At 64.5% G+C, this 13,979-nt stretch overlaps 1 protein-coding gene across 2 annotated transcripts; it reads left to right on the forward strand.

Annotated features, from left to right (window-relative positions):
* Positions 1–1,319: 1,319 nt before the first annotated feature.
* VWA5B2 (von Willebrand factor A domain containing 5B2) lies at positions 1,320–13,679 on the forward strand. 2 transcript variants are annotated; one of them, XM_052804843.1, is made up of 22 exons: positions 1,320–1,525; positions 5,027–5,182; positions 5,611–5,772; positions 6,091–6,316; positions 6,422–6,576; positions 7,039–7,170; positions 7,292–7,416; positions 7,548–7,724; positions 7,807–7,917; positions 8,042–8,244; positions 8,549–8,663; positions 8,747–8,932; positions 9,035–9,185; positions 9,261–9,550; positions 10,704–10,929; positions 11,015–11,359; positions 11,448–11,585; positions 11,664–11,783; positions 12,022–12,099; positions 12,293–12,362; positions 12,598–12,706; positions 13,027–13,679. In XM_052804843.1, exons 2-22 carry the CDS (start codon positions 5,044–5,046, stop codon positions 13,633–13,635), a joined length of 3,867 nt encoding a protein of 1,288 aa, XP_052660803.1. In that variant the 5' UTR covers positions 1,320–1,525; positions 5,027–5,043; the 3' UTR covers positions 13,636–13,679. The 2 variants fall into 2 exon arrangements, with proteins under 2 accessions (XP_052660803.1, XP_052660804.1); XM_052804844.1 differs by having other exon boundaries at positions 6,091–6,304.
* The last annotated feature ends 300 nt before the right edge of the window (positions 13,680–13,979 follow it).

Genomic DNA, 13,979 nt, shown 5'->3' on the forward strand with positions numbered 1-13,979 from the left:
AATGGCTAAGCGTCCTCTTGCAAGCACCCCAGGGATGCACAGAGTGCCTCTCTGCCAGATAATTGTATTGGCTGAAGTGCAGGGTAAGGGGTCGGGAGGGGGGAGCGTGCCCAGTGCTACCGCGTGCAGCAAAGGGTGTCGTCCGCCGAGATTTTCTTCCTTTGCTCCTGCTGTCACCTGTGAAACCTGTGCCGAGGAGACGAAGCCATAGCGGTGCGTGGGTCAGCTTAGAGGTGAGATCCGGCGGGGAGATGCTGCTCTGCCAGGCCTCCTCGCTCTGGTGCTGCTCCGAAATCACCTGCCGAGGACTGGGGATGGCTCGCCCCACCAGTGTTGCCTGCTCGCTCTGCCCCAGTTTGTGCCGGTGCGGCTGGGCTGGCTCCGGGTTTGGCGTGGCTGTGACGGTGGGTTTTGCGGTGCACGGGAGGGTGGTGGCTCCCCTCTGCATGCTCTATAAAAAGAGCTGTGGCAGCACAGCCTTATCTATAGCACAGTGAGGGAGCTGCCTGGGAGAGACAGGGCAGGAATTCGCCCCAAATCTGATGGTTTTCTCCGGTCCCGCTTGGGAATGCCAGGCTGGTGGTGGCGGCTAAGGGATTCCCAGCGCGCCCTGGGCTGTGAGATCTCCCTGCCAGGAGACGTGTCCTGGCTTTGCTGGGATTTCCTGACTGTCTGCACCCTCCCCAAGGGGGCTTGTTGTCACACTTGTCACCCAAAGGCTGGGCTGTCCCCAGATCCCCCTTCTTTCCTGCTGTTCGGGGCTGGGATTTCACTGCAGCACATGGAGGCTGATGAGGATGGCCCTGGTGGGACCCCAGGGCATCTGGGTTTGGGGTGGATGCTCAGCATCTGCCTGTGCCCGGTCTTCTTGTGGCAGTCTCAGGGAAGCTGAGACCTTTCCTAGCAAAGCTGGTTGTGACACTTGTGGCCCGTGGTATTTGTACTGGAGAGTCCAGCCAGCTGATGGGGGGTTGTGTTTTGCCCTGTGCCATGTTTGGGGGAGACACGGGGCGGCTACATGTCCCGGGCAGCCTAACCCTGTGTTTGTGGGTGCCACAGCATCACCCTGGGGTCTCACCGGCACCCAAGCTTGGCTGGACATTGCCACGCTGTGGGTGCAGAGAAGCCCACAGCAGTGGGCTCTGCTCTTTGTCAGTGCCTGTCACCCTCTGCGGGTGTTGGCCGTCCCCTGAGACCCCCAGCACCACCCATGAGAGCATCCTCCAGCCCTCCCTGGGGCGGCAGTACCAGGGAGTGTGTCTCTTTAATGAGGCTGGGCTTGGAGCAGCTCTGCTGCTGGCACAGGGAGCGAGGGATGGAGCGAGGGCGGTGAAGGAGCCAGTGCCAGAGAGGGAGCCTGCAGCAGGGAGAGGCGGGGAAGGACCGCTCATCCCCCCTGAGTACCGCAGCCCCCCAGCCAGAGGGGCAGGGAAACCCACCCCCAGGGCAGAGGGCTCTGTGGAGGGCAGGGACCCAGTGGGTGCTGAGCAGATCCTGCAGCCCCTGTGTCATCCTCCTCCTCCAGGTAAGGGCTGGGGCGGGGGGGGAGTCTGGGACCACCGTGGCCCCGGACCCTGTGGGTATATTGCAATTCCTGGGTGCCACAGGGTCGCACAGCCACTGTCGGGGCAGCCCTGGATCGCGGGAGGGGTGAGAGGTGGGAGATGAGGCAGCAGGGCCACAAAAGTGCTGAAATCACCATCCGGCATGGACCTGACAGGGCTGTCGCTAATAACTGCTGGGAACATGCCCCAGGGTATCAGCAACCAGTCCCTGGCCCACGCCACAAATGTCCCGTGGCTGGAGGAGCGGTGGGACCCTTCCGCAGGGCCACCCCCCCCGGGATATGCCTGTGTCGGGGGAAATCCAGGGGGCTGGGGCATTGGTTTTTTGGGGGGTGCCTGTGTTAGGGTGCATCAAGGGCAAGTAACTCCTGTTCCCTGACACAGGGCTGGGGTTTTCCAGGGGTTTTAGTGGCTCTGGGGAGGCGAGAGCAGCAGCACAGGTCCTAGACACGGTGGTCCTGGACGCGGTGCATGTGCCGGCTTGTGTGTGCATGCATGCACGCGCGTGTGCGTGTGCGTGTGTGTGTATGCAGTGCACTCTGCTCTCTGTTTCGACTTCCCAGCAGACAAAGCAGCAGTGTCAGCCAGGGGACAGCACCGCAGGCTAGAGGCTCGGGCCCGGGACAGCCCTTCACCCCGTCCCCTTTGCCTGCAGCTGCTGGGGAAATCCCTTTCCCCTCCGCTCGTCCTCTTTGGGCTCTCTGCAAAACGGCGTGCCCCGTGGGTGCTGGGCAGCAGCACCGTCACCTCCTGCCTCTGTGGCCTCCTCCCTGCTCCAGGAGTTGGGACAGATCTTGCTCTCCTGCCCTTGTGCCCTGTCCCAGCGGAGCGATGCAGGGATGTCCCACAGGGAGGGAAGCAGAAGGGGCAGTGATGCCTCCTCGCCCCAGGCGCTGCCACAGAGGCTCGGCCTCCTCTCCTTCCATCCTTCTCTTGTACCAGCCTGTGCATCTATCACCAGTGGAAATTTCCACTGGTTTTGCCTGTGCCGGGGCTGGTCTCATCCTTCCCCGGGACTATGCTGCAGCCCGGCGCGGGCGGCTGTTGCTGCAGCAGGTGAAACTCTGACAACTTCGCAGGCAGTTAAAGAGGGTTTGCTGGGCTCAGGCGCCTGGCTTCCTGCAGCAGCCTCGCTAGAAAACTCAACCTGCCCACGGGCGAGAAGAGAAACGTTAAGTTATTCTGACCTAGAGAAGAGTTAGCTCCTTCTTCTTGCCTTCACCGAGGGCTTTTTGCCGCCGGCACGGTGAGCCGCCCCCAGCCCCGCTCCTGCTGCGGCCTCCTCTGTATCGGGGATGCTGCTGGTTAAACCAGCTCCTGCAGGCAGCAGGTGGGAAGGGAGGAAGAGGAGGGGGCTGCGAAGGCACTGGCAACCATGATGGGGAGGGGGAGGGAGCCGGGGACCTGTCAGTGAAGCCATGCCAGCACCTGGGGACAACTTGCTGCCCTAGGGGAAGAGGATGAGGAGGCTGGGGTGAGGACCGTCGGGTCTGGTTTTATTCATTACCTCGGGGCTTCGAGCAGCCAGCACGAAGCGTGACAGGGCCAGATGGGGCCTGTTTACTCTGCGAGGGTAAATGTAAAGAGAAGTGATAAAAAGCAGCCGGGACAGCTTCTCCAATAAGTCCCTGGTAAACAAGCCGGCAGTGCCCCGGCCAATGGGCGGCACGGCAAATAGCAGTGCGTTGCTGTGCATTAAGCTGGGTGCCTTGGGAACAAATGGAAGGGCTTTGGGGTGAAATCTGTTCTTAATGGCTCGGTGCGGCTGACCTGGGGGAGTCCCAGTCCCCGGAGCCCAGCTGGGTGCTGTGGTCAGGGCAGGACCCGGCTGATGGTGTTCCCGGCTGTGGCATGGCCGGTGCAGGGGAAAAGCAGGCTGTGCAGGGAGCCTGTGCCACCTTGTGTGCTGGGAGAGCAGTCTGGGGGGCTCAGCAGTGCACGCAGCATCCTGCACACAGGGTAGAGGACTGGCAATGGCAGGGGGTGGTTGTGTGGCCAGGACCTGCCAGCATAACCCTACGATGCTAATTGAGCAAGTAAACAGCTCCCTCTGACATAATGGACTTATTTTCCTGAGATGCAACCACGTTGCTAATGCACTTCTGCACTTGTCGGTGGCTCTCTGCCTTGTGCCAGCCATGGACTCAGTCCTGGCACTGTCTCTGAGGATGTAGCCCTGCTCCGCTTTCAAGGATGCTCTGGGAGAGGCACCCTGTGACCGCATGCCAAGAGCACCCCAAGCCTCCCATTACCAATGTTTGTACGAGCCGTTCCCGGGATGAAGGCCACCAGAGTGGGGGGGACCAGATGGTTCACTTGTACCTGGCCTTGTCCTTGCCCCGGGCACGTTGCATGCTGGAGCACCGGCACACGGCGTGATGAGGGGACCTCACTGCTGTTGGGGCGCAGACGCTTGAGGGGGGGGAAGGGGATAGAGTGTGGAGGTGCAGACCCATGCCTGGAGCAGGACCCATGCACACTATCCATGGAGAGGCAGGGCTAAAGCTGACCCGAATATTTTACATGAATATTTGATGGCGCGGGGTGGGATGATTTTAGAGAGATGCCTTGGCTCTGGGCAATCATTTGGGATGCTGCTCCCAGGTGGTTTTCCCAAGGGGAAGAAGAGTGTGGAGTGGGTTTGTGCCCTGGCTGGAAGGCAGCCCCAGCCGCCTCTCTTCCCACAGCCCCTGCTGAAGGGTGGGATGCTGGACACGTCCGTCTCTGGGCAGAGCGTTACTTGCCTGGAGGCAGAGAGCATCATCCCCAGAGCCGGGCTCCCCCCTTGCAGTGCCTTCCCCTCTGTGCCACTCCTCAGTGCAGCACTGACCTTGTTGTTAATTATTAAACCCCCAGCAAACACTGCTCACTGTTTTGTCCTAGTTACGCTGTGGGCTTCTCGCCCTTCTTTTTTCTTTTTTTTTTTTTTTTTTTTTTTAATAACAAATTACCCTGGTAACCTCTGTGGGTGGATGGAGATGGGAGCAGCAGATGCTCCTTTCCCAACCGGTGCGGGAGATGGTCCGGGGAGGCTCTGGAGCCATTGAGCTGCTGTGGGGTGGCTGAAAAACAGGCTGCATGTGGCTGGCTGTCATCTGTCCTGTCTAGGAGTCCCTGCTTGTCTTCCAGGGCTTGGGGCTTGCATGTAACTGCTGCTGCCCACAGGAGAAGGCATTCCACTGCCCAACAGCCAGGTTTGTTTACCTGTGGGGTGGAAGAGCTCTCTGCAGGCTCCTGTGGCTCCAGACCTTGTTTGCAGGTGGGCTGGGGTCCAAGCAGAGGCCGAGGTCCAGGTCCATGTGTTTTGTGGATGCTGCAGAGCAGCATCTGCAGGACAGGGAGAGCTAGGGACCTGCTCCCCCCTCGCAGGCTGGGCAGATGGGAGCGGCTTGCATGCACAAGCCCCTTCCCGGCAGACCCTGTCCCCCAGCACCCAGTGCCTGCCTCCCCTCTGCCCGCAGGTGCCTGCTGAGGGACCATGCCGGGCCTGTATGCCCTCTCCTCCTGGGAAGCTCTGCCCCTGAAGAGCTCCAGGGTGAAGGCTTGTGCCAACGGGTACTCCCTGAGCATCACCGCTCACCTCGTGTACACCAACCCCCACGAGGAGCCCGTGGAAGGTAAGGAGGAGCTATCGGGGCTGGCAGGGACCCAGGCTGCCTGCAGGGCCCCCTAAAAGCACCAGTGCTGGAGGGCATCCTGTCTCCAGCCCGCCGGTGTCCTGGCCCCCAAACCTTGCTCAGTTTGGGGAGCGAAGGCAGAGGCCAGCGGTGATGTGGGCACCGCCGACACACAGCATAGCCCTGCGGGCAGGAGAAGAGTGAGGCCAAGCGAAAACATTCCCATTGCTGAGGAAGAAGGGGATTTCATCCTCCCTGCCCTCCTCTAGGCTAGCGAGGCTCTGGGTCCTTCCTACGTGTTGCCCTGTTCCTGTGCATCTAAATCGCCCTGTGAGTCAGACAGGCTCTTTGCAGTGCTGCCATGGGCTGTACCATGCCATGGCGGTGTCCGTGCCGGGATCTGCCTCGGGGCTCTCTCCCACTTGCAGGCATCTTCATCTACCCGCTGGAGGAGTCGGAGGTGGTAGCTGGCTTCGAGGCAGCGGCAGGCAGCCGACGGGTGACGTTCCAGGTCCAGAACCGGCACCGGGCGCAGGACTGCTGCCTCCAGTGCGGCCCCAGCCCTGGCCGGCCGCGCCGCTGTGCCGGCGGTAAGTGCGGTGGCGTGGGTGATCCTGTTGGGCCCTCCTGGCTGGGATGCTCAGAATGAGCAGGGATAAAGCATGGGGGGGTACGAGGGGCTGAGAGCCCCTGCTAGGCCACCCTGGTGCCTTGGGGGGGATCTCTGGGGCTGGAGATCTCAGCCTCCTCTTTCCCCTCCCTCCACCTCTCCTAGGGCTTTACCCACCTTTTGCATGGCCCTCATTACACCTGTGCTCTGTTGTCCCTTTGGAGAGTAATTAGTGCAATTAACACCTCCCCAACCTCACATGCCCCACTGACCCTCCCACCATCCCTCCCCTGCCCAGGCCACCTCGTCTTGGACGAAGATGCGGAGCGCTCCACCTTCGTCATCGTCACAGGCGTGCTGTGCCCAGCGGAGAGCCTGGCTGTCACCCTGAGCACGGCGCAGGAGCTGGCCACGCTGCCGGACGGGGCCCTGCGTCTCCTCCTCCCCCCCGTCCTCATGCCCTGCATCCCCACCGTCCCCGAGAGCGAGCCGGCAAGCTTGTGTGACGACAGGTTGGCCCTATGGTGATTTTCATGGCTTCCTCAGTCTCCGCCATCCCGGGGGGGGGATGCTGATGCTGGGCGAGTGGGGAGGGGGGGCGGGAGCCATCACCGCCTCTCCCCTTGCAGCCCCACCAGCTGTTTTGGGGGGCCGGGTGCCCAGAGCCAGCCATCCCCCGCAGCACCTGTGGAGAGCATGGATGTCTTTCGGGGACGACCCTGCAACCCTTTTCCTTACGAGTTTGCCTTCGAGCTGCTGGTGAAGGGCCCCTGCTTGCTGGCAGGTAGGGGGGCGGCTTGAGCGGCGTTGGTCGGCTGGGCAAAACATCCCCAAAACGTTGGAAATGTCCCCCCAGGACAGTGTCCCCATGATCCCTCTATGTTTCTAGGAGGATGCGAGCCCCCTTCCCCGGCCATCCTCTTGCACTCCCTCCACACGAAGAAGCCCTTTTCCCATTGCAAACCCAGGGCTGGGACCCCCCAAAGTCCCCTGCATGTGGCTTCGGGCAGCTCTGGGTCAGCAGCCTCCTTCCCCAGGGAGATGCGATGGAGAGGACGGATGGGCGAGAAGGGGATGTGGGTCGCTGGGGACGCGATCCTGGCTACTGGCCCAGTTAATCCCATTAGAGCTGGCAGGGAGCGGCCACCGCCGCGGTGCCAGGTCCGGCACAGGCACGGAGCCCAGCGTGTGGGGGCCGAGGCAGGGGGGGTATGAGGGGCTGCCCCGCCACCTCCTCCTCCCGCAGGGCTGGAGAGCCCGTCCCATGCCCTGCGAGCCGACGCCGACCCCTGGGCCAGCTCTGCCACCACCACCTGCGTCACCCTGGCCGAGCCCCACCGCTACGACAGGGACCTGGAGATCATCCTTTACCCCTGCGGTGAGGGGGGACGGTGCCCTTGGTGGGTTTGGGGGAGATGGGGCATTGCCCCAAAAGCATCCAGAGCATCCCCCAGCCCCCTGAGGCACGGGGTGGCTCCGAACCCCGCTGTGCCCCCCAGAGCCCCACCACCCCCACCTGGTGATGGAGGACGGCACCATGACGTACCCCGAGTACGAGGCCCACGTCCGGAGCCGCCGGGATTACATGCGGATCGCCAGGAAGGACGGCAGTGGCGAGAGACAGGTGACAGGGCACGGCCACCACCGGCTCAGCGGGGGAGGAGGAGGAAGGGGGGAGGTGGTGGGATGTGGGTGAGGAAGACCTCGGCGCCAGCCGGCGAGTGCAAGAAAGCCCCCGGCCCGCTGGGCTTGCAGGTGGCTTTTGTGCAGAAGCGTTTCCACAAAGACATCTTCCCCAACCCCGTGCTGATGCTGAACTTCTGCCCGGCGGCGGAGGGTGTCCCCGGGGACCTACAGAGCGTCACCCGCGAGGTCCTCTTCCTCGTCGACCGCAGCAGCACGATGAGCGGCCCCGACCTTGGCAAGATGAAGGTGAGGCACGGCTGCGGGGCCAGGGATGCTCCCTGGGTGGCCGGTCCTTAGCAGCCCTCCCCGGTCCCCGCTGTCACCCCAGGAGGCTTTGCTGGTGGCCCTGAAGAGCCTCCCGTCGGGGACGCTACTCAACGTCGCTGGCTTCGGTGCCGACATCAAGCCACTCTTCCCATCCAGCCGCCTCTGCAGCAACGTGAGTGCTGCCGGGCAAAGCCCCCCACCAGCCCCTCTCCGTCCCTGCTCCTGTGGCTCCCCAGCTTGGGGTTGGGGCCGGTGAGCCAGGGGACCGCTGCAAAGCCGGCTCTCCATGCGGGCAGGAGACGCTGCGGCGTGCCTGCGAGTACCTCGGCGGGCTGCGGGCAGATGCGGGCAGCACCAACCTGCTGGCAGCCCTGGGCTGGGCGCTGGCACAGCCCCTCCACCACGGCTACCCCCGCCAGCTCTTCCTCTTCACCGACACGGCGGCAGGCAACACGGGCAGGATCCTCCGGCTGGTGCGCAGGCAGGCCAGCACCGTCAGGTATGGCACCGGCACCATGGCGGGTTCACGGTGCTCTCCATGTCCCCTGGGCTGTTCCCACTGATTTCTCCTTCTGCAGCCCCAAATCTTGCCTCCACCAGCCCCGAGGGTGTCGTTCACCCATAACATCCCCCAACCCCACTGGCTCGGCTTCCCTCGGGGTGCCCCAACCCGGCACGCAGCCGGGGCGGCATCTCTGTCTATCAAACACCCTCACCCATCCCTGCCGCAGGGCTCGCCAGTGGGCTGCCCAGCCCCTGGCACTGGCCCAGCCATGGCTTTTCATTGCCTGGCTCTCCTGCAGGTGCTTCAGCTTTGGCATGGGCCCGCGGGCATGCCGGCGGCTGCTGAAAGGCATGGCCAAGGTGAGCCGGGGCCGCGCCGAGTTCTTGAGCCCGGCCGAGAGGCTGCAGCCCAAGGTAATGCCCGGGCAGAGATGGGGGGATGCAGGGAGCACAGGGGCCACCACCGTGTCTGACACTGGTTGCCCTCCCCACCCCAGCTGATCAAGTCCCTGAAGAAGGCGATCGAGCCGGCCATCAGCGACATCACCATCGACTGGTACGTCCCTGACAGCATGGAGGCTCTGCTCTCGCCCACCGAGCTCCCGGCCCTCTACCCCGGCGACCGCCTTGTCAGCTACTGCGTCCTCTACAGCATCGCCCGCTTCCGCGACAGGCGCCCGCCGGTATGACCAGCACCGCCCTGACATGGGGAGGATGGCATGTTCCCAGTGCCACCAGCTTGTCCCTGTGCTGGGGGGCTGACGGCAGTGCCCTCTCTCTGCCAGGGCTGGGAAGGGGCTCACCGGGGCTCAGCCTTCCCCTTCCAGGAGGAGGTGCCCAGTCCCGGGGAGAGCCGCCAGCCACCCCGGAGCACCCCAGGATCCAGGGATGCCTCCCTGGAGCTCTCCGCTGAGGGCACTGAGACATCAGACCGGAGTGAGTGGGGCCGGAGCCGCGGCAGGGGGCAGGCGTGGGAGCTGTGGGCTGATGGGGTGTGCGCTCACCGGGCAGGTGCGGATCCCATTTCGGGGGGAGACATCTGGAAGCGAATTTACCAGCCCTCCTACATCCAGGAGCAGTACATCCTGACGCACTGCTCCGTCAGCACCGACCGCAGCCGGGGGCTGCTCTCCCGCAGCTCCACCAGCAGCGAGTCCACCGGCTCCCGGGACGTGGCCCCCGAGGGCGGCTCCTCGGCCCCCGGCACCGATGCCACCTCGCAGCAGGGCCAGAAGAGCCTGTCCCTCTGCGAGTCCTCCACCAAGTCTGCCCCGCTGCCCTCCACCCTGGCTGGCACCAAGGTAAGGATGCCAATGGGGTGCCAGGGCTCACGCGTGGGGAGGTTGCTGCCGGCTTAGCTAGGGTCTCGCTGCCGTGTTGTGCCCAGACACGTGGGCACTGGGCTGGAAGCCGGGGCACTGTAGCCTGGATTTTAAGCAAGGATCAGCCATGGATGCTGCAAGGAGACTCCTTGGGTGGTTTTGCCCTACTGGAATGGGACAGCTGGGGACCAAGCAGCTGGTCCCTCAGCTTCCTGGGCCAGTAGGCAGCTGGGTGGCTAACAAACACCCTAGCCAGCTCAGATCCTCGTTGATGCTGCAGAAATCAAGTGAAAATAGCTGGGCAGGCATCTGGTAATGAACCTGCCAAGCTGGAAAGGAGGGGGTGGGCTGGCTAAGCTCCTGCCTGGCTCCCTTCAGCCCTCGGCCAACGCCACCTGACGCTTTGTTAGCGATGGGCTGCATTCCTGCTGCTTCATATCTGGGTTTAAAACCCAGCCAGGTTGCTGGGGTGGGGAGAAGCAGCTCCCTAGTGACGATGGCCCCGAGGCCGGCTGAGGCCAGCTGTCACCCAGCTCTGGGACACGCTCCTTCCCAGTGGCACGGGTTAGGTAACCCGCTCCTGCCGCACAAGAGCACAGCTGGTGGCTTTTACTGCCGAAATGTCAAGCGTAAGTGATTTCCCCACAGCGTAAATGATCCCCCCCCAGGCTCCCCGCTGCCGGGGTGAGAGGCGGCGCAGGTGCCGCTGCCCTGCCGTAGCTTTTAGGTGAAGCATCTCAGTGCGGGGACATGACTGCGCGCTGGAGACTGCATCCCACCGTAGCATCATCCAGCCTGAGCAACTGAGCTAAGGCCCCCCCCACCCACACAAAAATCCCTGCCAACTCCTCCTGCCTCGGCGTCAGCCTGAGTCAGCCCCCAGGGATGTTTGCAAACTCCTGTCTCCGTGCCGTCAGTCCTTCCCACGTGTATTACAATCCTGGCGAGCATCGCCTGTCGCCCTGGGAGGCTGCCGGGTGCCAGCCTGCAGAGCGGCAGGGCTGGGCGTCAGCCAGGGGCTCCGGCCAACAGCCGGCCGGGGCCGCAGGTGCCCCATCACAGCTTGGTGCAGTCTGGGCTCTGTGCCGGTGCCTTCGTCGGGCTCGCCGTCAGCCTCCCCCCCCCGCCGCAGGTGACGGTGGCCCTGAGCATGGAGGAGCTGGCGCGGCGGAAGAAGGTGCTGGCACGTGCCGCCCTGGCCAGCCGCAGCTTTTCCTCGCCGCACGGAGAGCTGGATGCCCACCGGCTCTGCCAGGCCCTGGAGAAGGTGTCGCAGAAGAGGAACCAGTCCCTGGAGGGGCGGCTGGACGAGCTGGGACCCCGGGCACAGCGGCTGCAACCCAGCGCGGTGGAGTCAAGTGTGTGCTGGCTCCGGGGGACGAGGGTGGCGGGGACAGAGCTGGGTAGCCCGCCTTCCTGAGCCCACATCTTGCCGTTGCCCAGATAACCTCCTCTCGCCCACCCACCTGGACTGGGACATGCTGGTGGAGCCCTCCTACCTCTTCAGCGCCTCACCGGTGCCCGAGCCGGCGGAGCCCAGCCTGGGTGATGCCGGCCTGCCCCTGCGCTGCCAGGTGGTGATCCATGCGCTGCGAGCCGGCAAGCCTGTGTCCTGGGAAGTGACGGCCTCGCTGGAGTCGCTGCTGCAGCCCCAGGAGGGGCCAGGCAGGGAGGACCCTCCGCGGCGGGCGGGCAAGGCCTTGGACAAGCCGCTGCACCGCTTGGCAGCACGCTCCGTCATCCGGGATAACGAGAACGCGGCGCAGAGGGAAGCCGAGCTGGAGCAGGGTGGGTACCGGTGCATGTGTCGTCCCTCCCCCAAAATTCCAGCGCAGACCCGGCATCCCCCCACCTCTAACCACCTCGCTCCGGGCAGGCTTCGCCCGCCGGTTTCGCCTGAAAGCCATGCAAACCAGCAAAGCCTGCAACGTGCCTTCTCTCTACACCCGCCTGGTGCCTGTGGATGGTGCCACACAGGCAGCCCTGCCCACAGCCCCTGAGGTGTGGGGCACAGGTACGGCCGGGGGGGCCTGGCGTGCTGGGGAGGGGGCAGCAAGGGGACAGAGGGCTGAGGTGGCACCCTCCCTTGCAGCTGGCTCGGCCGGTCGGCCACGAGCCGCCACAGCAGGGAGCTGGCACCACAGGAGCTCCTTGGCAGGTCTGGGCCAGCAGCGGGATGTGGAGGAGCAGGATGAGGCCCCCATCGCTGCAGGTACCGATCCAGGCCCTTACATCAGCCTACGCTCCCCAGGGACCTGCCTGAGCACCGGCATCCCTGGGGACCCTCAGCTCGCAGCTGCGTGGGGCTGGTCCCGGCTGGAGTGCTGTGGATGCCCGGGAAGAGGCATCTGCCCCACAGTGGGGGAGACATGGGGAGGCAGCGTAGCAGCAGCTGCAGGCTGTGAGGATCCCAAGAGCCCAGGGGCCCTCAAGGCATTACTCTCTTGCAGAGCGAGACGAGACCCCTGGGTCTCCAGCTAGCCTCTCCTCCCCTACCTACGGCTGGGAAAAGCAGAACTGCTCGAATGGTGCGTCCAGGGTGGAGGGGCCCAAGGGCTGGATGGTGGGGGACGGGGAGGGTGCCCCTGGCATCTGCTACAGCCACATCTGCCCTCACTACCCAGGGCACGGGGGCTGAACTGCCCTCACACGCGCTGGGGAGCGGGACGCACCTCTGGGTGCATCATGGTCCCCACCATGCTCAGCTCTCTCCCCTTGCAGGGCCTCCAACCAGCCCCTCCACCACCTCCATGGGCTCCCAGAAATCCACAGAGAGCATCGCTGGCTCCAGGTGAGGCTGCACTACAGGGGGATGCAAGGGCCCAAAAACCAGCATGTTGTAGGGAGAGGGGGACAGTGCCACTTCTTGGGTGCTGCAGGTCCAACGTCCCCTGCCAGCTCCTGCGGCGTAAGGGTGGGGGTTTGGCTCTTCAGCCCCTTCCCTGCAGCAGGCTGGGGCCCAGCTGCCCTTTGGGAATCGCGTGTGTGTGTGTCCCCCGCCATCAACAGACCTGTTTCCCCCCCAGGTTTAGCCTGAGCAGGCGCAGGGGGCCCAGCCTGGCGCTGCGCCCGCAATGCCTCAGCCCAGAAAGCGAGCACTCCAGCAACCACGCCAGCCATGACTACCTCCCGCTGGTAAGGACCCCGTTCCCCATCCCACCTGGGGGGGGGCCAAGCAGGCACCTTCCCTGCTGGGTTGCAGCTGAGCCACCCAGGTGATGCCAGGCAGCACCAGCAGCAGCACCCAGTTGAGGATAAAAACCTGGTGGGTGCCTGCTCTGCCCTGCTGCATCCTTGAATGGCCCTGGTGGCCTTTGCTGGCTTTCGCAGGGGGGGTGTTGGACAGTCCCTGTACCTCAGGGACACTCCTGCAGCCCCCACCACTGAGTGCTGGGGGCTGCAGTGGGTCTGTGCTCCTGCTTGGCCACCCCCAGTCGCCTGCCCCACCGTTGCAGGTGCAGCTGCAGCAAGCCCAGGGGCCATTCCAGCTCACTGAGAGCTTCTCCGAAGTGGTGCAGATCCCCCTGGACCGCCTGCGCCGGGCCTCCCCCTACGCCTCCCACCGAGCCAGCCTCAGCCCCACATCCCCGGGGGCCAGGAGAAGCCCCGAGGCAGGGCCTGGCGGCAAGGAGGGCGAGGAGCCCGCCGCAGCCCCACAGCCCAGCTCACCCCCGTCCCAGAGCACTTGCTCCGAGGTGCCCAGTGCAGCTGTGTGGGTGCAGGCGGACAGCGGGCACGGCTCCGAGTCCGACACTGGCCCCCACTCAGCCGCCCCCTCCGAGGCTGGCGTGAGCTGGCAGGACGTGGGGCCGGAGGACCTGGAGAGTGCCAGCTGGGCCACGGCGGTGGCCTTGGCGTGGCTGGAGCATCGCTGCGCCGGCTTCTTCGAGGAGTGGGAGCTGGTGGCGGCCAAGGCGGACGCGTGGCTGCAGGCGCAGCGGCTGCCCGAGGGGGTGGACGTGGGCTGCCTCAAAGGGGCGGCCAGGCACTTGTTCCTGCTGCTGCGTCACTGGGACGAGAACATCAAGCTGAACATGCTGTGCTACAACCCCAACAATGTCTGACGGCCACCGGCGGGGCCAATAAAGATGCCTGGCTCCACGCTGCCTGCACAGGCGTCTCTGTTATGGGCAGGGAGCCATTGGCCCCATTCAGACCACGCTGGGGCTCACCAGAGCCCTGGGGGAGGGGTCGCCCCCTTCCCAGCCATCTCCCGTGGGAGGAAGCAGACAGGGGACTAGGAAAAGCCATGCTGGAGGGATCCCTGGGCTGCATCAAGGTGATTCAAACCTTGAGGCAAAGCAGTTTTGCTGATCCTGTGTCAACCTCACACCAGAGGCTGCTTCCCGGCCCCAGGCAGCACTCTCCCAGGGCTGGGAAAGGAGCTCCCACGGCCCCGGCGGCTGCT

This window comes from Harpia harpyja, chromosome 12 (genome assembly GCF_026419915.1).
Source record: "Harpia harpyja isolate bHarHar1 chromosome 12, bHarHar1 primary haplotype, whole genome shotgun sequence".
Classification (NCBI taxonomy): domain Eukaryota; kingdom Metazoa; phylum Chordata; class Aves; order Accipitriformes; family Accipitridae; genus Harpia; species Harpia harpyja.